Source organism: Parambassis ranga, chromosome 20 (assembly GCF_900634625.1).
Source record: "Parambassis ranga chromosome 20, fParRan2.1, whole genome shotgun sequence".
NCBI lineage: Eukaryota > Metazoa > Chordata > Actinopteri > Ambassidae > Parambassis > Parambassis ranga.
The window spans coordinates 7,238,786-7,263,899 of NC_041040.1; the positions used below are offsets into that span (position 1 = coordinate 7,238,786).

General features: G+C 41.2%; 3 protein-coding genes, 1 long non-coding RNA gene and 4 other non-coding genes across 8 annotated transcripts; all 8 read right to left on the reverse strand.

Annotated features, from left to right (window-relative positions):
- Positions 1–879: 879 nt before the first annotated feature.
- On the reverse strand, positions 880–952 carry trnar-ccu (transfer RNA arginine (anticodon CCU)). Its single transcript has one exon. It is a non-coding gene; the product is annotated as a tRNA-Arg (tRNA).
- Positions 953–2,751: 1,799 nt separating this feature from the next.
- Positions 2,752–3,099, reverse strand: LOC114453118 (uncharacterized). Its single transcript, XR_003672413.1, has 3 exons — positions 3,027–3,099; positions 2,903–2,939; positions 2,752–2,806 (listed from the first exon to the last, which is right to left on the reverse strand). It is a non-coding gene; the product is annotated as an uncharacterized LOC114453118 (long non-coding RNA).
- A 444-nt stretch (positions 3,100–3,543) lies between these two features.
- Positions 3,544–5,029, reverse strand: LOC114453564 (myeloid cell surface antigen CD33-like). The gene is made up of 4 exons (XM_028433516.1): positions 5,022–5,029; positions 4,743–4,936; positions 4,241–4,627; positions 3,544–3,914 (listed from the first exon to the last, which is right to left on the reverse strand). The coding sequence occupies exons 1-4, from the start codon at positions 5,027–5,029 to the stop codon at positions 3,601–3,603; spliced, it is 903 nt and encodes a 300-aa protein (XP_028289317.1). The 3' UTR covers positions 3,544–3,600.
- A 1,643-nt stretch (positions 5,030–6,672) lies between these two features.
- On the reverse strand, positions 6,673–6,745 carry trnar-ccu (transfer RNA arginine (anticodon CCU)). Its single transcript has one exon. It is a non-coding gene; the product is annotated as a tRNA-Arg (tRNA).
- Positions 6,746–8,165: 1,420 nt separating this feature from the next.
- LOC114453565 (B-cell receptor CD22-like) lies at positions 8,166–16,757 on the reverse strand. Its single transcript, XM_028433517.1, has 7 exons — positions 16,690–16,757; positions 10,047–10,439; positions 9,415–9,720; positions 9,069–9,338; positions 8,821–8,896; positions 8,664–8,700; positions 8,166–8,387 (listed from the first exon to the last, which is right to left on the reverse strand). The coding sequence occupies exons 1-7, from the start codon at positions 16,751–16,753 to the stop codon at positions 8,166–8,168; spliced, it is 1,368 nt and encodes a 455-aa protein (XP_028289318.1). The 5' UTR covers positions 16,754–16,757.
- Positions 13,380–13,452, reverse strand: trnar-ccu (transfer RNA arginine (anticodon CCU)). Its single transcript has one exon. It is a non-coding gene; the product is annotated as a tRNA-Arg (tRNA).
- Positions 16,758–20,356: 3,599 nt separating the features above from the next.
- Positions 20,357–20,429, reverse strand: trnar-ccu (transfer RNA arginine (anticodon CCU)). The gene has a single exon. It is a non-coding gene; the product is annotated as a tRNA-Arg (tRNA).
- A 1,697-nt stretch (positions 20,430–22,126) lies between these two features.
- On the reverse strand, positions 22,127–24,436 carry LOC114453092 (sialoadhesin-like). Its single transcript, XM_028432756.1, has 7 exons — positions 24,314–24,436; positions 23,815–24,198; positions 23,184–23,489; positions 22,838–23,107; positions 22,592–22,673; positions 22,467–22,503; positions 22,127–22,370 (listed from the first exon to the last, which is right to left on the reverse strand). The coding sequence occupies exons 1-7, from the start codon at positions 24,375–24,377 to the stop codon at positions 22,329–22,331; spliced, it is 1,185 nt and encodes a 394-aa protein (XP_028288557.1). The 5' UTR covers positions 24,378–24,436; the 3' UTR covers positions 22,127–22,328.
- Positions 24,437–25,114: the final 678 nt, after the last annotated feature.

Below are 25,114 nucleotides of genomic sequence, written 5' to 3' on the forward strand. Positions count from 1 at the left end.
TCTGGTAATGACAGATAACATGCTCATTTTCCTTCTTCACACACACTTGGTGCATTGTAGTGGTAAAAACTGCAAACACACAGCAGGGGGCGGAACTGAGCCTTGTTCAATGCTATTACACCTACAATACATGCCAGGCTTTCAGGTCCATGAAATAATGACAACATGCCACACATGCTTTTCTCTTTTTCTTTTTTTAATAAAAGATTTCCTTTTTGTGTTGTTGTTGTTTTTAACACATTTTAAGGCATCATGCACAAAAAGCCATACTAAAGGCATTATGCTTACCCTCTACCCAGATGATTTTCTAACATTTAAAGATATGCTGTTAAAATAAGTTTGTACAAATATGGCATGTAAGCTGGCATTGTCAGTGAATCCCAAAAGCAGAGCGCCACCTGCTTTCACAGTTTTGTAAACATGGCTTTGAGCAAAATAGGGCTGAGGAAGAGACGGGAGGAAAAGGGAAAGCATGCTTTGACATGGGGCTAAATTTAGAAGTAGTATCATAAGATATAAAGGCACAGTTAGAGGTGAGGTAGATGTGCAAATAGAATAAACAGTTTCTATTCATTGTGCAACAGACAGGCTCTCACTTACACAGTGCAATAATTCTGGACTATCACAGTGTTTGTGTTTGTAGTGGAGCTTACTGACAAAGTTAGAGTATTTTGGACCAGATACAAAGACAAAACCAGGCTGAAGCAACTAAAATCTAAGTTGGACACACAAGTCTGAGTTTTGAATTAGAGTGAGTGATCAGACGATATGAAAATGAACCATCAAAGCTGAGAGACACAATCCCTCCAGCAGGTGGCACTGTAGCAGCTTCCCATGTCAAAGATGCCCAGACCCGAGGCCAAACTCTCTGCTGACAACCACCCCAGATGGGACTCGAACCCACAATCCCTGGCTTAGGAGGCCAGTGCCTTATCCATTAGGCCACTGGGGCTGTGAAAACAGCTTGTGCACAACTTTCCAGCACCTATTACATACTACAAAATGTATTTCATACAGCATATCTGTGGATGCTCTCATTCATCCAGGTCATAGTCATTTCCAAGTATTTAAATCGAGGAAACTGGACTCAAGGATAGTTTTTTTTTAAGATGTTTCGCCACTCCCCCAAGTGGCTTCTTCAGTTCTATTCTGGTTGGGAATCTGAGTTTTATGTGTTCAGGACCTCTGTGGGTGAATCTTGCAGGAGCTCACATGACTAAGATCCCTATAGTTGGTTAATAGTCAGGTAACGACCAGAAACTGTGTCTAGTCCATGTGCAGGACTAGTTGACGGCCCATCGTTAGAGTTGAATGGGAGTGAAGTCTGCCAGGAAGGGATGAAGGGACAGAGTTGGAAACAGGTGAGAGCTGATGCCTCAACCCTCCTCCTCTGTTCAGAGAGGGTTTTTCCAATTTCACATAGATGGCTTCTTTGACTCCTCATAAAAATACAACAGAAGAGCCGTCCACAAACTGGGTTTTGGTTGTTACTTTCTTTTCCATCATGGCCAGTACCCCAATCTGGAGGGGCTTGAAAGATTCATTAAAGAAGAAAGAGCTAAGATTGCTCTGGAGATGTGCTACACCAAGGGACTCCAGGCTGGAATTTGAATAGTCAGGATACACACTTGATCATTAGGATCTGAAGGCTCAAATTTGTTTCTGTCTTCAAGTTTAATTATTGCAGGCTTCATCAATAACACAACTATGTTTACACAAGTAAAAATATTGATACCATCACATTTTCATGGAAGAACTAATACTAGAAACCAGCTGTAAGATATCTGGAAAATATTCCAACAGAATATCACACTTCACTGCACAAACAGCTGCAGGTAGAAACAAAGAGGGCTGTGAGGGAGTCTGTGGTTTTACTGTTGATGATCCTCAGCATGTATGCTGCATGTGGCGACTCGAACCCGAAAGGTTCCACTCAAGTGATTACAGATTCATACATGTTAACAGTCCTCTGTCATGTTCATATTTACAGCAGCTGCTTCTGCTTTTCTGCAGACGACAGCAGTGAAACATCTTTTTAGGATTACACAGGAACTGAGACTGACAGCAGCTTTCTGCTTTTCTTAATAGTTGTTACATTTCTCACTGGTACAAAGACAAAAAAGTCACTGTGGTCAACACATAATGTTTCCTTTAACATTAAAATGTAAAACAGGAAGTGAAGGGAACTCATTATTTCTTCACTTGAGCATAGAGTTCTTCTGCATCAGCAGGCTGTGTGCAGCTGGTGACTTTGACCTGTGCGTACACTGTGTCCTGCTGCTGTCCACTGTCCTGCACTGAGACAGAGGACGGTCCAGGTCTCCGATTGGAGATGCTGATGTCTCCATAGAGGATTTCTTCCTGTGTTCCAGCTGCTGGTGTTTGAAGAGGAAGCTGTGCAGCCGATTGACTCTAAGGAACAAAACGTATTTTACATGAAAAGTTGTGAGCTGGATCTGATAAATAATGTAGAGAATAACAGACTGCATACAACAAGAATGAAGAACTGCTGCATGTCTGCAAAAATGAGCAGTATTCTTGTGTGGTGTGTACAGTCTCTGTGGTCTGATGCCTTACAGTTTCCAACCACAGTGTTGCCAAAAGTGTTTCATAACATTTAACCTATTCAGCAACATGACAACCAAACAGTGAGCGGACACACACAACGACAATGTAAGTGAAACTAAGAAAACTAAACTAAACTAAGAATATGAAATAATCAATCGTTCCATTGATCTGAGCAATGTCCTCCTCTGCTTGTGGCTCATGATGCTTCAATCTCAATCACTCTGTTGACGTCGTCTGTCTGTGGAAATGAAGCGACACACAGAGAGGTGTTAGTGAGGAGTCAGAGCTCCTTCCTCCTTTCACAGTTTTAGTAACAACCAGCTCAGCAGTTTACCTCCTCTGCTTTGTTTGGGAACCTTGATCTGAACCAACTGAAGGAAAAAGATCAATATGTTAAAAACATTAAATGCTGACTTTTAAAAGCTGCAAACATCAGATCATAGAGAAGCTTGTCTCACCACTCAAAGATGACGACTGCACTGCAGAGCATCAGAATCCCTGTGATCTTCACTGTCATGTAGACATTCACAGTATGAACGCCTGTAACAACACAGCAGGGTCAACTTCTCTCTACTGGAAACATGCTCAAAAACTCAATATACACTGAACAAATTATATGTAAATATATATAAAAAACATATACGAGTTGCAGACAACAATTTAGATAAGGAGCCGATTCAGTTCCTTTATTTACCTGAAACATTGAAATGAGCCCATGAAGACGTCTGATCACCAAGAGCATTTGTAGCCACACAGTAATGAAGCTCTATGTCTGCCATGTTGGTCATTTCCAGGCTGTACATGTGTCCTTCATGGACTTTCTTGGGTCCATCTGTGGTGTTCTTGAACCAGGTGAAGCTGCTGATGGGAGGCTTGGCTCTGCTGGAGCAGGTCAGGTTCACCCAGATACCTGCTGACAGCAAACCTGACGGACTGATGGATGCTGAGGTGTCTTTAGGAGCATCTGAGGAAGATGTGACAGACATGAACTTTCTTCATCACAAACAGCTGAACCATGATGTGCTGACAGGATCACTTACATGAAACATTGAGAGTCTGCTGTGTCTCTGCTGTCTTGTTTCGTCCTCCATTCACTGGATATGTGGCAGAGCAGCTGATGTTGTATCCATCATGTGTGTGTGACAGAGTGATGGTCTGCTGCAGTTTAGTTGTAAAGGTTCCATCTGTGTTCTCCTCTGTTTCACTGTGAGAGTCTGGGTGGAGATTCCAGGTGAGTTGAGGAGGGGAGTGTGGACAGGGAGTGAGAGCTGAGCAGGTTATAGAGACAGACTGCTTCTCCTTCAGATCACCAGCTGAGATATGAATGCTGGGACTCCAAGGAGAATCTGTCAGTTCACAGAGGACACAGAGAAATATGACGTTATATCAAATGTATAAAGTTTATATTAACAACAAGGACTGCAGACAGCTGGAGGCAGAAAATACAGACAGCCTCATGTACACTGTAAGTATGTCAGCAGGGTCCATCTGTACTAACTCTGTGTTAACTCACTGCTTTCTTCAGCTCTGCACTCTGACTGATACTGTTGATAATCCTACAGCAGATATTTCATTTCACAGTGAAGGTTACATTCATGGAGACCCAAACCACTCATTTCACTTTTTATCCTCAACAATAATATTATAGACTCATAAAAACAAACTGTCTTACCTTTAACTGTTATTTGAAGATGATCACAGGAAGCTGTTGATATGTATGGACCGTTATAAACTCTGAAGAAGTATGTGTCTGTATGACTTGTGGTTAAATTAGAAAACAGAGTGGAGCAGTTTTTCTGACTCAGATTTCCAGTAATGTTCATTGGATATTTGTTAACTGTTCCACTGCTGTTGAAGACAGCATTGTTTTTAATATAGTCAAATCCGTAGTCAGTTTTAATCCACACTCCAAATGTTGGTCTTGTGCTGTCAAACTCTTCTTCTCCTGGTTCAGCTGTAAAGGTACATGGGATGTGCAAACAGGATCCACTCAGTGCTTCCATCTTCTTCGGTGCAGTGATGAAGAGGTGTGAGTCTGTATCACAATCAGCCAAATCACCTGTAAAACCAGACTGATGATGAACAACATGTGTTGATGATACACAAACTGCAGTTCAGCAGCATGTGTGCGTCCTTTGAACAATCAAATGTTTCAAAGTGAACAAACAGCTCACCTGGAAGAAAGAAGACGCTCAGAAACATGTTGACTGTCAGCAGGTTCACACACAGGGCTGCCATGACGGTCCTCTCACAGGATTTCAGTTGATCAGCAGCAGAACAATGAAACACTTCTCTGTTTAGTCGTTGTGAGGTTAAAACCAACAGACACATAGATTTTAAAGAAGTCTTTAAGGGTCCTCCTCCAACACTGTGAGGGAGGAAGTCAACTTTTAGGGGCATCTGTAGTGAGGGTGTGAATAACAACGATATTCTCAGAAATAATTTTAACTAACCGACTCATTGTCACCTACTTTACCTTTTTTGCAGGAGGTGTTACACAGACATGTGTTCAGACAGTCAGCAGTGTGCTACATTGTGCTAAGTTTATGTTTCACATGAGAAAACCTGTGGTTGATGAACAGAGAAGGATAAACTTTAGTTGTGGTTTGATGTGAAAAAACTAAACTCATCTGAACAAACTTCAAAATAGTTGCTTTGTTTCAGAGGTGAGGCTCAAGATGACGTTAGATTTAAAGGAACGTCAGTTTTACTAACGGTGTGTTTGTGTGACTGATTCTCTTATAATCACAAACAGGGTCAAAAGTCAAAGGTCAATATCAGTTCAATGCACACACAGGTTCAGTCGATCAGTTCAATATTCTTTCCTTTGAAATGTCTGTTGTTTTTGTTCTTCCTCAACCAGCTCAGACTGAGAAGTGACTCCAAAAGTGAAAGAGAATTCAGAGTTCTGACAAAACTAAACAAAAGTAAACAAAATGAAATAAATTGTTCATCTATCCTGGTGATGTGTTTTTAGTGCCCCCTGCTGAACAAAGACAGCTACTGCTTGTTTGATTTTAAAAAAGAGAATTGAACTAAACATTATTAACTTGAATCTTAAAAAGTTTATTGATTATTTCAACCTGTTCATATTTTCTACAATGGACATCAATTTATTTTTTATAAAATCCTGGTTAAAACTTTTCTCTGGTGTTTTTATGCCGCCTACACTGTTGGGTTGTGTTTCAGATTTCGATATTCTTGTAAGTAGTGTGTGTGTGTGTTTCACTTCTGGTAATGACAGATAACATGCTCATTTTCGTTCTTCACACACACTTGGTGCATTGCAGTGGTAAAAACTGCAAACACACAGCAGGGGGAGTAACTGAGCCTTGCTCAATCCTATTACACCTACAATACATGCCAGGCTTTCAGGTCCAGGAAATAATGACAACATGCCACACATGCTTTTCCTCTTTTTTTTTTAATAAAAGATTTCCTTTTTGTGTTGTTGTTGTTTTTAACACATTTTAAAGCATCATGCACAAAAAATAAGCCATACTAAAGGCATTATGCTTACCCTCTACCCAGATGATTTTCTAACATTTAAAGATATGCTGTTAAAAATAAGTTTGTACAAATATGGCATGTAAGCTGGCATTGTCAGTGAATCCCAAAAGCAGAGCGCCACCTGCTTTCACAGATTTGTAAACATGGCTTTGAGCAAAATAGGGCTGAGGAGGAAAAGGGAAAGCATGCTTTGACATGGGGCTAAATTTAGAAGTAGTATCATAAGATATAAAGGCACAGTTAGAGGTGAGGTAGATGTGCAAATAGAATAAACAGTTTCTATTCATTGTGCAACAGACAGGCTCTCACTTACACAGTGCAATAATTCTGGTGGACTATCACAGTGTTTGTGTTTGTAGTGGAGCTTACTGATAAAGTTAGAGTATTTTGGACCAGATACAAAGACAAAACCAGGCTGAAGCAACTAAAATCTAACTTGGACACACAAGTCTGATTTTTGAGTTAGAATGAGTGATCAGATGATATGAAAATGAACCATCAAAGTTGAGAGAAACAAACCCTCCAGCAGGTGGCACTGTAGCAGCTTCCATGTCAAAGATGCCCAGGCCTGAGGCCAAACTCTCTGCTGACAGCCACCCCAGATGGGACTCGAACCCACAATCCCTGGCTTAGGAGGCCAGTGCCTTATCCATTAGGCCACTGGGGCTGTGAAAACAGTTTGTGCACAACTTTTCAGCACCTATTACACACTACAAAATGTATTTCATACAGCATATCTGTGGATGCTCTCATTCATCCAGGTCATAGTCATTTCCAAGTGTTTAAATCGAGGAAACTGGACTCAAGGATAGTTTGTTTTTTTTAAGATGTTTCGCCACTCCCCCAAGTGGCTTCTTCAGTTCTGCAACTATTCTGGTTGGGAATCTGAGTTTTATGTGTTCAGGACCTCTGTGGGTGGATCTTGCAGGAGCTCACATGACTAAGATCCCTATAGTTGGTTAAAAGTCAGGTAACGACCAGAAACTGTGTCTAGTCCATGTGCAGGACTAGTTGACGGCCCATCGTTAGAGTTGAATGGGAGTGAAGTCTGCCAGGAAGGGATGAAGGAACAGACTTGGAAACAGTTGAGAGCTGATGCCTCAGCCCTCCTCCTCTGTTCAGAGAGGGTTTTTCCAATTTCACATAGACGGCTTCTTTGACTCCTCTTTCATACCATCTGTCCTCCCTGTCTAGAATTTGGACATTATTATCCTCAAAGGAATGACCACTCTCTTTGTGGTGTAGCTGAATTTCATATGTTGCTGAAGCCCCAAGAGTTTTTTCCTGCACTGAAGTGAACCGCCAGGTGAAAAAATGAAAGTAAAGATAAAATAAATAAATGAAAATACAACAGAAGAGCAGTCAACAAACTGGGTTTTGGTTGTTACTTTCTTTTCCATCATGGCCAGTACCCCAATCTGGAGGGGCTTGAAAGATTCATTAAAGAAGAAAGAGCTAAGATTGCTCAGGAGATGTGCTACACCAAGGGACTCCAGGCTGGAATTTGAATAGTCAGGATACAAACTTGATCATTAGGATCTGAAGGCTCAAATTTGTTTCTGTCTTCAAGTTTAATTATTGCAGGCTTCATCAATAACAAAACTATGTTTACACAAGTAAAAATATTGATACCATCACATTTTCATGGAAGAACTAATACTAGAAACCAGCTGTAAGATATCTGGAAAATATTCCAACAGAATATCACACTTCACTGCACAAACAGCTGCAGGTAGAAACAAAGAGGGCTGTGAGGGAGTCTGTGGTTTTACTGTTGATGATCCTCAGCATGTATGATGCATGTGGTGACTCGAACCCAAAAGGTTCCACTCAATTGATTACAGATTCATACATGTTAACAGTCCTCTGTCATGTTCATATTTACAGCAGCTGCTTCTGCTTTTCTGCAGACGACAGCAGTGAAACATCTTTTTAGGATTACACAGGAACTGAGACTGACAGCAGCTTTCTGCTTTTCTTAATAGTTGTTACATTTCTCACTGGTACAAAGACAAAGAAGTCACTTTGGTCAACACATAATGTTTCCTTTAACATTAAAATGTAAAACAGGAAGTGAAGGGAACTGATTATTTCTTCACTTGAGCATAGAGTTCTTCTGCATCAGCAGGCTGTGGGCAGCTGCTGACTTTGACCTGTGCGTACACTGTGTCCTGCTGCTGTCCACTGTCCTGCACTGAGACAGAGGACGGTCCAGGTCTCTGACTGGAGATGCTGATGTCTCCATAGTGGATTTCATCCTGTGTTCCAGCTGCTGGTGTTTGAAGAGGAAGCTGTGCAGCCGTTTGACTCTGAGGAACAAAACGTATTTTACATGAAAAGTTGTGAGCTGGATCTGATAAATAATGTAGAGAATAACAGACTGAATACAACAAGTTTCTGATTGAAGAACTGCTGCACGTCTGCAGAAATGAGCAGTGTTCTTGTGTGGTGTGTACAGTCTCTGTGGTCTGATGCCTTACAGTTTCCAACCACAGTGTTTCATAACATTTAACCTATTCAGCAACATGAAAACCAAACAGTGACCAGACACACACAACAACAATGTAAGTGTAAAATGTACCCACCAGTGTCTCTAGTTGACTTTGACATTTCTTAAACCTCCTGGAAGACATTAGAGAGTTGTTGGTTATTGAAGCCCTGAAGGAGGACTGACATGAAGTCACACAATAAGGACCTGAAGGTTCACTGTGAGGAGCTGTAGATTTAATGTAGAACACTCACCAAACACAGAGAGCCAGACAGACGAGAGCAACGACAACGATCACTGCAACAACTGCAGCTGTGTGTTGAAAACTGTCTGTTCAAAGAAAAACAAAACAAAACAGTCATGAACTAAGAAAATGTCAAGAAAAAATATATAGACAGATTTTATACATATGATAACTCATACACTTAAAGGTGGTAAACACACAAAGCTACAAAGCAAAAGAAAACAAAACAGGAGGGAGCGGGTTCAGTCTTATATTTACCTGAAACATTCAAATGAACCCATGAAGACGTCTGATCACCAAGAGCATTTGTAGCCACACAGTAATGAAGCTCTATGTCTGTCATGTTGGTCATTTCCAGGCTGTACATGTGTCCTTCATGGACTTTCTTGGGTCCATCTTTGGTGTTCTTGAACCAGGTGAAGCTGCTGATGGGAGGCTTGGCTCTGCTGGAGCAGGTCAGGTTCACCCAGATACCTGCTGACAGCAAACCTGATGGACTGATGGATGCTGAGGTGTCTCTAGGAGCATCTGAGGAAGATGTGATAGACATGAACTTTCTTCATCACAAACAGCTGAACCATGATGTGCTGACAGGATCACTTACATGAAACACTGAGAGTCTGCTGTGTCTCTGCTGTCTTGTTTCGTCCTCCATTCACAGGATATGTGGCAGAGCAGCTGATGTTGTATCCATCATGTGTGTGTGACAGAGTGATGTTCTGCTGCAGTTTAGTTGTAAAGGTTCCATCTGTGTTCTCCTCTGTTTCACTGTCAGAGTCTGGGTGGAGATTCCAGGTGAGTTGAGGAGGGGAGTGTGGACAGGGAGTGAGAGCTGAGCAGGTTATAGAGACAGACTGCTTCTCCTTCAGATCACCAGCTGAGATATGAATGCTGGGACTCCAAGGAGAATCTGTCAGTTCACAGAGGACACAGAGAAATATGAAGTTATATCAAATGTATAAAGTTTATATTAACAACAAGGACTGCAGACAGCTGGAGGCAGAACATACAGACAGCCTCATGTATACTGTAAGTATGTCAGCAGGGTCCATCTGTACTAACTCTGTGTTAACTCACTGCTTTCTTCAGCTCTGCACTCTGACTGATACTGTTGATAATCCTACAGCAGATATTTCATTTCACAGTGAAGGTTACATTCATGGAGACCCAAACCACTCATTTCACTTTTTATCCTCAACAATAATATTATAGACTCATAAAAACAAACTGTCTTACCTTTAACTGTTATTTGAAGAGGATCACAGAGAGCTGTTCTTCTGTATGGACTGTTATTAACTCTGAAGAAGTATGTGTCTGTATGACTTGTGGTTAAATTAGAAAACAGAGTGGAGCAGTTTTTCTGACTCAGATTTCCAGTAATGTTCATTGGATATTTGTTAACTCTTTCACTGCTGTTGAAGACAGCATTGTTTTTAATATTGACAAATTCGCTGTCATTTTTCATCCACACTCCAAATGTTGGTCTTGTGCTGTTAAACTCTTCTTTATCTTCTCCTGGTTTAGCTGTAAAGTTACATGGGATGTGCAAACAGGATCCACTCAGTGCTTCCATCTTCTTCGGTGCAGTGATGAAGAGTTTCGACTCGTCAGGACAATCAGCCAAATCACCTGTAAAACCAGACTGATGATGAACAACATGTGTTGATGATACACAAACTGCAGTTCAGCAGCATGTGTGCGTCCTTTGAACAATCAAATGTCTCAAAGTGAACAAACAGCTCACCTGGAAGAAAGAAGACGCTCAGAAACATGTTGACTGTCAGCAGGTTCACACACAGGGCTGCCATGACGGTCCTCTCACAGGATTTCAGTTGAAACACTTCTCTGTTTAGTCGTTGTGAGGTTAAAACCAACAGACCCGTAGTTTTTAAAGAAGTCTTTAAGCTTCCTCCTCCAACACTGTAAAGGAGGAAGTGAACGTTTAGAGGCTTCTGTAGAGAGGGTGTTAATAATAACAACGATATTCTCAGAAATAATTTTAAATAACTGACTCATTGTCACCTACTTCAATTGGTTTAAATTTACAGACTGTATTGTTTAGATGCTCCTGTTACCAGAGTAACACTCATGGTAACTCTGGAGTCATTTTTTAGTGACACTCCAAATGTTGTTCTGCTGTAAAACTCTTCTCTGGGTTCAGCTCTAAAGTTACAGTGCTTCCATCTTCTTTGGTGCAGTGATGAAGAGGTCTGGGTTCCAAAACACCTGTAAAACCAGAAGTAGTGTAAATGCAGGGCTACATTCCACCTTCCAACGAGACAACATTTTGAATTTTAGTGTTAGTTCTGACACACTATTAGGCCCATATCGTGGTCTAAATCAAAGACAGTGAAGGGCTGTATATAGTGAAGTACTGTTATTATCCTGCTAGAGTGGAGCATTGTCTGCCTGTATATTTGCATACAGACTATCCTCCTCTAACAGACACAATGAAAAGGTTCTGTCAGCTGCAGCTCAGCTTTACAAAGAGAGGAGAAACAGGAGGACCTGAGGCAGAGAGAAAGAGAGAAGGTGAGGACCGACCAGAGCAGTCTGACACGTTCCAATGGGACACTTTTCTTTCTTTAATACTATATATAAATGAATGAAGTCATTGTGTTGTAACCTCAGTATGATTGTTTCCATACATCTTCTATGAAATGCTAACAAACAGCAATTTAAATTAAGACCTCATCATCTGACCACAGGTTCATTATTGAAGTCTCCTGGAGAATAAAACTTTCTTTGTTGTCAGAAGAAAGACGATGAAAAGATGACTTAGGTCATGTGCATCTTTAAATATGTGCCTGGCTTTTCCATTAAGCCATCATCTTCTCCTTTTAACTTTGACATGTTTTTAAACTCCCATGCATGCCGTTCCTTTAAGTCTAACGTCATCTTGAGCCTCACCTCTGAAACAAAGCAACTATTTTGAAGTTTGTTCAGATGAGTTTAGTTTTTTCACATCACAGCTGTTCATCAACCACACATGTTTTCTCATGTGAAACATAAACTTAGCACAATGTAGCACACTGATGACTGAACACATGTCTGTGTAACACCTCCTTCCTACACTGTGACTTAGAACTACTTCTGCTGTGGGTCTTAAGGAGATAAAGACGAGGCAGAGCGGAGCTAATTTAGTCAGAACAAATAGCCACATTTCTTGTATCCAATTTAACTAACGGTGTGTTTGTGTGACTGATTCTCTTATACCGTAAGGTCCATATCAGTTCAATGCACACACAGGTTCAGTCAATCAGTTCAATATTCTTTCCTTTGAAATGTCTGTTGTTTTTGTTCTTCCTCAACCAGCTCAGACTGAGAAGTGACTCCAAAAGTGAAAGAAAATTCAGAGTTCTGACAAAACTAAACAAAAGTAAACAGACAAAATGAAATAAATTGTCCAACTATCCTGGTGATGTGTTTTTAGTGCCCCCTGCTGAACAAAGACAGCTACTGCTTGTTCGATTTCAAAAAAGAGAATTGAACTAAACATTAACTTGAATCTTAAAATGTTTATTGATTATTTCAACCTGTTCATATTTTCTACAATGGAGATCAATTTATTTTTTATAAAATCCTGGTTAAAACTTTTCTCGGGTGTTTTTATGCCGCCTACACTGTTGGGTTGTGTTTCAGATTTCGATATTCTTGTAAGTAGTGTGTGTGTGTTTCACTTCTGGTAATGACAGATAACATGCTCATTTTCCTTCTTCACACACACTTGGTGCATTGCAGTGGTAAAAACTGCAAACACACAGCAGGGGGCGTAACTGAGCCTTGCTCAATCCTATTACACCTACAATACATGCCAGGCTTTCAGGTCCAGGAAATAATGACAACATGCCACACATGCTTTTCTCTTTTTCTTTTTTTAATAAAAGATTTCCTTTTTGTGTTGTTGTTGTTTTTAACACATTTTAAGGCATCATGCACAAAAATAAGCCATACTAAAGGCATTATGCTTACCCTCTACCCAGATGATCTTCTAACATTTAAAGATATGCTGTAAAAATAAGTTTGTACAAATAAGGCATGTAAGCTGGCATTGTCAGTGAATCCCAAAAGCAGAGAGCCACCTGCTTTCACAGGTTTCTTAACATGGCTTTGAGCAAAATAGGGCTGAGGAAGAGACAGGAGGAAAAGGGAAAGCATGCTTTGACATGGGGCTAAATTTAGAAGTAGTATCATAAGATATAAAGGCACAGTTAGAGGTGAGGTAGATGTGCAAATAGAATAAACAGTTTCTATTCATTGTGCAACAGACAGGCTCTCACTTACACAGTGCAATAATTCTGGACTATCACAGTGTTTGTGTTTGTAGTGGAGCTTACTGATAAAGTTAGCTATAGAGTATTTTGGACCAGATACAAAGACAAAACCAGGCTGAAGCAACTAAAATCTAACTTGGACACACAAGTCTGATTTTTGAGTTAGAATGAGTGATCAGACGATATGAAAATGAACCATCAAAGCTGAGAGACACAAACCCTCCAGCAGGTGGCACTGTAGCAGCTTCCCATGTCAAAGATGCCCAGACCGTAGGCCAAACACTCTGCTGACAACCACCCCAGATGGGACTCGAACCCACAATCCCTGGCTTAGGAGGCCAGTGCCTTATCCATTAGGCCACTAGGGCTGTGAAAACAGCTTGTGCACAACTTTTCAGCACGTATTACATACTACTTTCATACCATCTGTCCTCCCTGTCTAGAATTTGGACATTATTATCCTCAAAGGAATGACCACTCTCTTTGTGGTGTAGCTGAATTTCATATGTTGCTGAAGCCCCAAGAGTTTTTTCCTGCACTGAAGTGAACCGCCAGGTGAAAAAATGAAAGTAAAGATAAAATAAATAAATGAAAATACAACAGAAGAGCCGTCCACAAACTGGGTTTTGGTTGTTACTTTCTTTTCCATCATGGCCAGTACCCCAATCTGGAGGGGCTTGAAAGATTCATTAAAGAAGAAAGAGCTAAGATTGCTCTGGAGATGTGCTACACCAAGGGACTCCAGGCTGGAATTTGAATAGTCAGGATACACACTTGATCATTAGGATCTGAAGGCTCAAATTTGTTTCTGTCTTCAAGTTTAATTATTGCAGGCTTCACCAATAACACAAGTATGTTTACGCAAGTAAAAATATTGATACCATCACATTTTCATGGAAGAACTAATACTAGAAACCAGCTGTAAGATATCTGGAAAATATTCCAACAGAATATCACACTTCACTGCACAAACAGCTGCAGGTAGAAACAAAGAGGGCTGTGAGGGAGTCTGTGGTTTTACTGTTGATGATCCTCAGCATGTATGCTGCATGTGGCGACTCGAACCCGAAAGGTTCCACTCAAGTGATAACAGATTCATACATGTTAACAGTCCTCTGTCATGTTCATATTTACAGCAGCTGCTTCTGCTTTTCTGCAGACGACAGCAGTAAAACATATTTTTAGGATTACACAGGAACTGAGACTGACAGCAGCTTTCTGCTTTTCTTAATAGTTGTTACATTTCTCACCTTTACAAAGACAAAAAAGTCACTTTGGTCAACACATTCCATCGCTCCTCCCGCCCGGACCCCTTTCGCCCGGACCCCGGGGGGTCCTCAGCCCCGTCCGCGCTGTGCTTCCTCTTGGCCCATGGCCTGGGCCTTCATGAACTCTGGGACTTTGAGTTTTTTTTGGTTCGTTTCTGAGACCTTGAACTTTGGCTCCCTGTATTTTTGTTTGAACCCTTGTTTTGTGTTTTTCATTCTCTGATCGGGTTCTTTATGCACAGAATAAAACACTTGGTTTGGTTAACAGAAGGTAGAACTTCCATGCTCTTTATAATCTGACAAACTGTAACTGTGAGAGTTACTGTTTCTGCCGCCTATCACGCTGCTGTCGGTGTTGAATATGGAGCCAGAACTGCTTCCTTCTGCTTTATATTGATGGTCAGAGTGAAACCACAGTTTGTGAATCCACAATGTGGCCACAACACTGAATATGAAAAAAAGAAAAACAAAAAAGGTCCCAGAACGCAGACCACATGAGGTAAACAAAAGTTTTTTATTCCTGTTTCAAGTGGACTTTAGCAGTAGCAAAGATCTACCATAAAAAAAGCAGAAGTGCAGAAACATGTTTGATCTAATCTCACATGGCCTCACTCGTAACCTGGCTGAATTGCAACACATCAAGTCGTTTGTGCATTTGTTGCCGTCCATGCTACAGCTGTGCTGGTGTCACAGGGTGTTGCCTGTAAAGACAGAAGAACAGCCAGTCACATCTACAGTTATGATTGATGAGCCGTTCCTCATGTGGCAGCTTACCAGCCCCGCCTGCTTGGAGCGTGTTGATCTAAACCAGCTGAAAGACACATAAAACAGAATGAGTGTTTTTTTTTTTGCTCTATATATATTTAAGGAAATATTTGTCTTACCACTCAAAGACGATGACTGTGCAGACAAGGATTATGATTCCAAGAGTCTTCACTATAACTTGGACACCAGCCCCACCCCGATGACCTGTAACATGACAGCATGGTCACCATCAGCCTGATGGACTCGTCACAAACTGTCATTCACGTTCTCACCTTCAAGTATCAGCTGACGTGCTGCTGACAGCTGGAAGTCTGCATCCTGCCTGCATCCACAATAGAACAGCACGTCTCGATCCCTGCTGGTCACCTTAAAGCTGTAAACCTGTGCATTTGCTTTGATTATCTCAAGTCTGCCATCGCTGATCCTGAACCAGAGAAAGCTGCTAACAGGAGGGTTTGCTCTGCAGGAGCAGGTCAGATTCACCTGGCTGCCAACTGACACTTGACCAGTGGGACTGATCAGCAGTGACGGCTCCCAGGTTCCTGAAAGAAAGAATATTTTCTTTGTAAAGTTAAAGTTTAACCCTGCTGTAAAACCACAACATACTATCTTCACAAATGTCTTACTCCTACCACTGAGAGTCTGCTGTGTCTCTGCTGTCTTGTTTCGTCCTCCATTCACAGGATATGTGGCAGAGCAGCTGATGTTGTATCCATCATGTGTGTGTGACAGAGTGATGGTCTGCTGCAGTTTAGTTGTAAAGGTTCCATCTGTGTTCTCCTCTGTTTCACTGTGAGAGTCTGGGTGGAGATTCCAGGTGAGTTGAGGAGGGGAGTGTGGACAGGGAGTGAGAGCTGAGCAGGTTATAGAGACAGACTGCTTCTCCTTCAGATCACCAGCTGAGATATGAATGCTGGGACTCCAAGGAGAATCTGTCAGTTCACAGAGGACACAGAGAAATATGAAGTTATATCAAATGTATAAAGTTTATATTAACAACAAGGACTGCAGACAGCTGGAGGCAGAAAATACAGACAGCCTCATGTATACTGTAATAAAACAAACTGTCTTACCTTTAACTGTTATTTGAAGAGGATCACAGAGAGCTGTTCTTCTGTATGGACCGTTATTAATTCTGAAGAAGTATGTGTCTGTATGACTTGTGGTTAAATTAGAAAACAGAGTGGAGCAGTTTTTCTGACTCAGATTTCCAGTAATGTTCATTGGATATTTGTTAACTGTTCCACTGCTGTTGAAGACAGCATTGTTTTTAATATTGGCAAATCTGGAGTCATTTTTCATCCACACTCCAAATGTTGGTCTTGTGCTGTCAAACTCGTCTTCTGGTTCAGATCTAAAGTTACATGGGATGTGCAAACAGGATCCACTCAGTGCTTCCATCTTCTTCGGTGCAGTGATGAAGAGTTTTGATCTGTCAGGACAATCAGCCAAATCACCTGTAAAACCAGACTGATGATGAACAACATGTGTTGATGATACACAAACTGCAGTTCAGCAGCATGTGTGCGTCCTTTGAACAATCAAATGTCTCAAAGTGAACAAACAGCTCACCTGGAAGAAAGAAGGCGCTCAGAAACATGTTGACTGTCAGCAGGTTCACACACAGGGCTGCCATGACGGTCCTCTCACAGGATTTCAGTTGATCAGCAGCAGAACAATAAAACACTTCTCTGTTTAGTCGTTGTGAGGTTAAAACCAACAGACCCATAGTTTTTAAAGAAGTCTTTAAGCTTCCTCCTCCAACACTGTGAGGGAGGAAGTGAACTTTTAGAGGCTTCTGTAGAGAGGGTGTTAATAATAACAGCGATATTCTCTCAAATAATTTTAAATAAATGACTCATTGTCACCTACTTCAATTGGTTTAAATTTACAGACTTGCAGTGTTTAGATGCTCCTGTTACCAGAGTAACACTCATGGTAACTCTGGAGTCATTTTTAAGTGACACTCCAAATGTTGTTCTGCTGTAAAACTCTTCTCTGGGTTCAGCTCTAAAGTTACAGTGCTTCCATCTTCTTTGGTGCAGTGATGAAGAGGTCTGAGTTCTAAAACACCTGTAAAACCAGAAGTAGTGTAAATGCAGGGCTACATTCCACCTTCCAACGAGACAACATTTTGAATTTTAGTGTTAGTTCTGACACACTATTAGGCCCATATCGTGGTCTAAATCAAAGACAGTGAAGGGCTGTATATAGTGAAGTATTGTTATTATCCTGCTAGAGTGGAGCATTGTCTGCCTGTATATTTGCATACAGACTATCCTCCTCTAACAGACACAATGAAAAGGTTCTGTCAGCTGCAGCTCAGCTTTACAAAGAGAGGAGACACAGGAGGACCTGAGGCAGAGAGAAAGAGAGAAGGTGAGGACCGACCAGAGCAGTCTGACACGTTCCAATGGGACACTTTTCTTTCTTTAATACTATATATAAATGAATGAAGTCATTGTGTTGTAACCTCAGTATGATTGTTTCCATACATCTTCTATGAAATGCTAACAAACAGCAATTTAAACTAAAGCTGCAAGCAGCGATGACGGGCTCTCGCAGCCCTTGCGGTCAGCGGGACCAGCAGCCGCCGGCTACAGGTGTGACATATGTATACCAATTTCCGTGTGTGTAGGTGAAAGTGCAACCCACATGTCAAAGTAGGGGGCGCTGGCGAGCCATGTGGCCACGCCTGCATGTGCATATAATTATATCAATCTGTTCAGAATGACAGGCTCAGCATGCCTGATTTTTTTCAGCCACAGTGGATGAAGTATGTGGGAGGTACAGCCACAAAAACTGTGTGTTGCCGAAGGGTCAACGTCGTGGTGGCGCAACAGCCAGACCGTATGACGAAGTGCTGCGGTTTTGATAACTGTTGGTCCTTGACCCCTTAAGGGGAAGTGCACCAATTTTCAGCCCAATGGAGCAAGTCCCCTACGGGGAGGTCAAAAAACCGCGGGGAGTGCAAATTGGAACATGGTGTGGTTTTTTTCCAAATGGCGGACTTCCTGTACGTCGTGGAATTTTCATCCAAGAGGCTTTTTTTCTTGTCACGAGGTGATACATCAGTGTATCGAGTCTGAAGTCTTTAGCACTTGCAGTGAATATTTTCACACTGCAGGGGGCGCTGCAGAGTCATGTGGCCACGCCCACCAATGGTGACAGTGGCAAGTTGCGATTTTCGTCGGGGGACAATTTTGTGCCAAGTTTGGTGAGATTTTGAGCATGTTCAGGGGGTCAAAATCGCGATGCCGGAAGAATAATCAAGTATAATAATAAGAAACGCTTGCATTTAAATAGGGCTCTTGCACCATTCGGTGCTCGGGCCCTAATTAAGACCTCATCATCTGAACACAGGTTCATTATTGAAGTCTCCTGGAGAGTAAAACGTTCTTTGTTGTCAGAAGAAAGACGATGAAAAGATGACTTAGGTCATGTGCATCTTTAAATATGTGCCTGGCTTTTCCATTAAGCCATCATCTTCTCCTTTTAACTTTAACACGTTTTTAAACTCCCATGCATGCCGTTCCTTTAAGTCTAACATCATCTTGAGCCTCACCTCTGAAACAAAGCAACTTAAAGTTTGTTTTTTCACATCAAACCACAACTAAAGTTTATCCTTCTCTGTTCATCAACCACACATATTTTCTCATGTGAAACATAAACTTAGCACAATGTAGCACACTGCTGACTGTCTGAACACATGTCTGTGTAACACCTCCTTCCTACAATGTGACTTAGAACTACTTCTGCTGTGGGTCTTAAGGAGATAAAGACGAGGCAGAGCGGAGCTAATTTAGTCAGAACAAATAGCCACATTTCTTGTATCCAATTTAACTAACGGTGTGTTTGTGTGACTGATTCTCTTATAATCACAAACAGGGTCAAAGGTCCATATCAGTTCAATGCACACACAGGTTCAGTCGATCAGTTCAATATTCTTTCCTTTGCAATGTCTGTTGTTTTTGTTCTTCCTCAACCAGCTCAGACTGAGAAGTGACTCCAAAAGTGAAAGAAAATTCAGAGTTCTGACAAAACTAAACAAAAGTAAACAAAATGAAATAAATTGTTCATCTATCCTGGTGATGTGTTTTTAGTGCCCCCTGCTGAACAAAGACAGCTACTGCTTGTTTGATTTTAAAAAAGAGAATTGAACTAAACATTATTAACTTGAATCTTAAAAAGTTTATTATTTCAACCTGTTCATATTTTCTACAATGGAGATCAATTTATTTTTTATAAAATCCTGGCTACAACTTTTCTCGGGTGTTTTTATGCCGCCTACACTGTTGGGTTGTGTTTCAGATTTCGATATTCTTGTAAGTAGTGTGTGTGTGTTTCACTTCTGGTAATGACAGATAACATGCTCATTTTCCTTCTTCACACACACTTGGTGCATTGTAGTGGTAAATACTGCAAACACACAGCAGGGGGCGTAACTGAGCCTTGCTCAATCCTATTACACCTGCAATACATGCCAGGCTTTCAGGTCCAGGAAATAATGACAACATGCCACACTTGCTTTTCTCTTTTTCTTTTTTAATAAAAGATTTCCTTTTTGTGTTGTTGTTGTTGTTTTTAACACATTTTAAAGCATCATGCACAAAAAATAAGCCATACTAAAGGCATTATGCTTACCCTCTACCCAGATGATTTTCTAACATTTAAAGATATGCTGTTAAAAATAAGTTTGTACAAATATGGCATGTAAGCTGGCATTGTCAGTGAATCCCAAAAGCAGAGCGCCACCTGCTTTCACAGTTTTGTAAACATGGTTTTGAGCAAAATAGGTCTGAGGAAGAGACAGGAGGAAAAGGGAAAGCATGCTTTGACATGGGGCTAAATTTAGAAGTAGTATCATAAGATATAAAGGCACAGTTAGAGTTGAGGTAGATGTGAAAATAGAATAAACAGTTTCTATTCATTGTGCAACACACAGGCTCTCACTTACACAGTGCAATAATTCTGGTGGACTATCACAGTGTTTGTGTTTGTAGTGGAGCTTACTGATAAAGTTAGAGTATTTTGGACCAGATACAAAGACAAATCCAGGCTGAAGCAACTAAAATCTAACTTGGACACACAAGTCTGATTTTTGAGTTAGAATGAGTTATCAGATGATATGAAAATGAACCATCAAAGCTGAGAGACACAAACCCTCCAGCAGGTGGCACTGTAGCAGCTTCCCATGTCAAAGATGCCCAGACCTGAGGCCAAACTCTCTGCTGACAGCCACCCCAGATGGGACTCGAACCCACAATCCCTGGCTTAGGAGGCCAGTGCCTTATCCATTAGGCCACTGGGGCTGTGAAAACAGTTTGTGCACAACTTTTCAGCACCTATTACATACTACAAAATGTATTTCATACAGCATATCTGTTGATGCTCTCATTCATCCAGGGCATAGTCATTCTTCTTCAGTTCTATTCTGGTTGGGAATCTGAGTTTTATGTGTTCAGGACCTCTGTGGGTGGATCTTGCAGGAGCTCACATGACTAAGATCCCTATAGTTGGTTAATAGTCAGGTAACGACCAGAAACTGTGTCTAGTCCATGTGCAGGACTAGTTGACGGCCCATCGTTAGAGTTGAATGGGAGTGAAGTCTGCTAGGAAGGGATGAAGGAACAGAGTTGGAAACAGGTGAGAGCTGATGCCTCAGCCCTCCTCCTCTGTTCAGAGAGGGTTTTTCCAATTTCACATAGATGGCTTCTTTGACTCCTCTTTCATACCATCTGTCCTCCCTGTCTAGAATTTGGGCATTATTATCCTCAAAGGAATGACCACTCTCTTTGTGGTGTAGCTGAATTTCATATGTTGCTGAAGCCCCAAGAGTTTTTTCCTGCACTGAAGTGAACCGCCAGGTGAAAAAATGAAAGTAAAGATAAAATAAATAAATAAAAATACAACAGAAGAGCCGTCCACAAACTGGGTTTTGGTTGTTACTTTCTTTTCCATCATGGCCAGTACCCCAATCTGGAGGGGCTTGAAAGATTCATTAAAGAAGAAAGAGCTAAGATTGCTCAGGAGATGTGCTACACCAAGGGACTCCAGGCTGGAATTTGAATAGTCAGGATACAAACTTGATCATTAGGATCTGAAGGCCCAAATTTGTTTCTGTCTTCAAGTTTAATTATTGCAGGCTTCATCAATAACACAACTATGTTTACACAAGTAAAAATATTGATACCATCACATTTTCATGGAAGAACTAATACTAGAAACCAGCTGTAAGATATCTGGAAAATATTCCAACAGAATATCACACTTCACTGCACAAACAGCTGCAGGTAGAAACAAAGAGGGCTGTGAGGGAGTCTGTGGTTTTACTGTTGATGATCCTCAGCATGTATGCTGCATGTGGTGACTCGAAACCGAAAGGTTCCACTCAAGTGATAACAGATTCATACATGTTAACAGTCCTCTGTCATGTTCATATTTACAGCAGCTGCTTCTGCTTTTCTGCAGACGACAGCAGTGAAACATCTTTTTAGGATTACACAGGAACTGAGACTGACAGCAGCTTTCTGCTTTTCTTAATAGTTGTTACATTTCTCACCTTTACAAAGACAAAGAAGTCACTGTGGTCAACACATAATGTTTCCTTTAACATTAAAATGTAAAACAGGAAGTGAAGGGAACTCATTATTTCTTCACTTGAGCATAGAGTTCTTCTGCATCAGCAGGCTGTGGGCTGCTGCTGACTTTGACCTGTGCGTACACTGTGTCCTGCTGCTGTCCACTGTCCTGCACTGAGACAGAGGACGGTCCAGGTCTCCGACTGGAGATGCTGATGTCTCCATAGAGGATTTCTTCCTGTGTTCCAGCTGCTGGTGTTTGAAGAGGAAACTGTGCAGCCGTTTGACTCTGAGGAACAAAACATATTTTACATGAAAAGTTGTGAGCTGGATCTGATAAATAATACAGAGAATAACAGACTGAATACAACAAGATTGAAGAACTGCTGCATGTCTGCAAAAAATGAGCAGTATTCTTGTGTGGTGTGTACAGTCTCTGTGGTCTGATGCCTTACAGTTTCCAACCACAGTGTTTCATAACATTTAACCTATTCAGCAACATGAAAACCAAACAGTGAGCGGACACACACAACAACAATGTAAGTGAAACTAAGAAAACTAAACTAAACTAAGAATATGAAATAATCAATCGTTCCATTGATCTGAGCAATGTCCTCCTCTGCTTGTGGCTCATGATGCTTGAATCTCAATCACTCTGTTGACGTCGTCTGTCTGTGGAAATGAAGCGACACACAGAGAGGTGTTAGTGAGGAGTCAGAGCTCCTTCCTCCTTTCACAGTTTTAGTAACAACCAGCTCAGCAGTTTACCTCCTCTGCTTTGTTTGAGAACCTTGATCTGAACCAACTGAAGGAAAAAGATCAAAATGTTAAAAACATTAAATGCTGACTTTTAAAAGCTGCAAAGTATCAGATCATAGAGAAGCTTGTCTCACCACTCAAAGATGACGACTGCACTGCAGAGCATCAGAATCCCTGTGATCTTCACTGTCATGTAGACATTCACAGTACGAACACCTGTAACAACACAGCAGGGTCAACTTCTCTCTACTGGAAACATGCTCAAAAAAGGAAACTAACTCAATATACACTGAACGAATTATATATAAATATATATAAAAAACATATATGAGTTACAGACAACAATTTAGATAAAGAGCAGATTCAGTTCAGTTATTTACCTGAAACATTCAAATGAGCCCATGAAGACGTCTGATCACCAAGAGCATTTGTAGCCACACAGTAATGAAGCTCTATGTCTGCCATGTTGGTCATTTCCAGGCTGTACATGTGTCCTTCATGGACTTTCTTGGGTCCATCTTTGGTGTTCTTGAACCAGGTGAAGCTGCTGATGGGAGGCTTGGCTCTGCTGGAGCAGGTCAGGTTCACCCAGATACCTGCTGACAGCAAACCTGATGGACTGATGGATGCTGAGGTGTCTCTAGGAGCATCTGAGGAAGATGTGACAGACATGAACTTTCTTCATCACAAACAGCTGAACCATGATGTGCTGACAGGATCACTTACATGAAACACTGAGAGTCTGCTGTGTCTCTGCTGTCTTGTTTCGTCCTCCATTCACAGGATATGTGGCAGAGCAGCTGATGTTGTATCCATCATGTGTGTGTGACAGAGTGATGGTCTGCTGCAGTTTAGTTGTGAAGGTTCCATCTTTGTTCTCCTCTGTTTCACTGTGAGAGTCTGGGTGGAGATTCCAGGTGAGTTGAGGAGGGGAGTGTGGACAGGGAGTGAGAGCTGAGCAGGTTATAGAGACAGACTGCTTCTCCTTCAGATCACCAGCTGAGATATGAATGCTGGGACTCCAAGGAGAATCTGTCAGTTCACAGAGGACACAGAGAAATATGAAGTTATATCAAATGTATAAAGTTTATATTAACAACAAGGACTGCAGACAGCTGGAGGCAGAACATACAGACAGCCTCATGTATACTGTAAGTATGTCAGCAGGGTCCATCTGTACTAACTCTGTGTTAACTCACTGCTTTCTTCAGCTCTGCACTCTGACTGATACTGTTGATAATCCTACAGCAGATATTTCATTTCACAGTGAAGGTTACATTCATGGAGACCAAACCACTCATTTCACTTTTTATCCTCAACAATAATATTATAGACTCATAAAAACAAACTGTCTTACCTTTAACTGTTATTTGAAGAGGATCACAGGAAGCTGTTGCTCTGTATGGACTGTTAATAACTCTGAAGAAGTATGTGTCTGTATGACTTGTGGTTAAATTAGAAAACAGAGTGGAGCAGTTTTTCTGACTCAGATTTCCAGTAATGTTCATTGGATATTTGTTAACTCTTTCACTGCTGTTGAAGACAGCATTGTTTTTAATATTGACAAATTCGCTGTCAGTTTTCATCCACACTCCAAATGTTGGTCTTGTGCTGTCAAACTCTGCTTCTGGTTCAGATCTAAAGTTACATGGGATGTGCAAACAGGATCCACTCAGTGCTTCCATCTTCTTCGGTGCAGTGATGAAGAGTTTTGACTCGTCAGGACATTCAGCCAAATCACCTGTAAAACCAGACTGATGATGAACAACATGTGTTGATGATACACAAACTGCAGTTCAGCAGCATGTGTGCGTCCTTTGAACAATCAAATGTTTCAAAGTGAACAAACAGCTCACCTGGAAGAAAGAAGACGCTCAGAAACATGTTGACTGTCAGCAGGTTCACACACAGGGCTGCCATGACGGTCCTCTCACAGGGTTTCAGTTGATCAGCAGCAGAACAATAAAACACTTCTCTGTTTAGTCGTTGTGAGGTTAAAACCAACAGACCCATAGTTTTTAAAGAAGTCTTTAAGCTTCCTCCTCCAACACTGTGAGGGAGGAAGTGAACTTTTAGAGGCTTCTGTAGAGAGGGTGTTAATAATAACAGCGATATTCTCAGAAATAATTTTAAATAAATGACTCATTGTCACCTACTTCAATTGGTTTAAATTTACAGACTGCAGTGTTTAGATGCTCCTGTTACCAGAGTAACACTCATGGTAACTCTGGAGTCATTTTTAAGTGACACTCCAAATGTTGTTCTGCTGTAAAACTCTTCTCTGGGTTCAGCTCTAAAGTTACAGTGCTTCCATCTTCTTTGGTGCAGTGATGAAGAGGTCTGGGTTCCAAAACACCTGTAAAACCAGAAGTAGTGTAAATGCAAGGCTACATTCCACCTTCCAACGAGACAACAGTTTGAATTTTAGTGTTAGTTCTGACACACTATTAGGCCCATATCGTGGTCTAAATCAAAGACAGTGAAGGGCTGTATTGTTATTATCCTGCTAGAGTGGAGCATTGTCTGCCTGTATATTTGCATACAGACTATCCTCCTCTAACAAACACAATGAAAAGGTTCTGTCAGCTGCAGCTCAGCTTTACAAAGAGAGGAGACACAGGAGGACCTGAGGCAGAGAGAAAGAGAGAAGGTGAGGA

Coding starts and splice junctions, on each gene's coding strand:
- LOC114453564 (XM_028433516.1), bottom strand. Junction 4,628..4,742: donor GAGCGTCTTCTTTCTTCCAG/GTGAGCTGTTTG, acceptor CTGGTTTTACAG/GTGATTTGGCTGATTGTGAT. Junction 3,915..4,240: donor TCTTCAAATAACAGTTAAAG/GTAAGACAGTTT, acceptor GTGAACTGACAG/ATTCTCCTTGGAGTCCCAGC.
- LOC114453565 (XM_028433517.1), bottom strand. CDS start 16,753: ATGGCAGCCCTGTGTGTGAACCTGCTGACAGTCAACATGTTTCTGAGC. Junction 9,721..10,046: donor TCTTCAAATAACAGTTAAAG/GTAAGACAGTTT, acceptor GTGAACTGACAG/ATTCTCCTTGGAGTCCCAGC. Junction 8,388..8,663: donor AAAGTCAACTAGAGACACTG/GTGGGTACATTT, acceptor TTTGTTCCTCAG/AGTCAAACGGCTGCACAGCT.
- LOC114453092 (XM_028432756.1), bottom strand. CDS start 24,377: ATGGCAGCCCTGTGTGTGAACCTGCTGACAGTCAACATGTTTCTGAGC. Junction 23,108..23,183: donor GCAGACTCTCAGTGTTTCAT/GTAAGTGATCCT, acceptor CATCTTCCTCAG/ATGCTCCTAGAGACACCTCA. Junction 22,674..22,837: donor GGCTCATTTGAATGTTTCAG/GTAAATAACTGA, acceptor GTGTTGTTACAG/GTGTTCGTACTGTGAATGTC.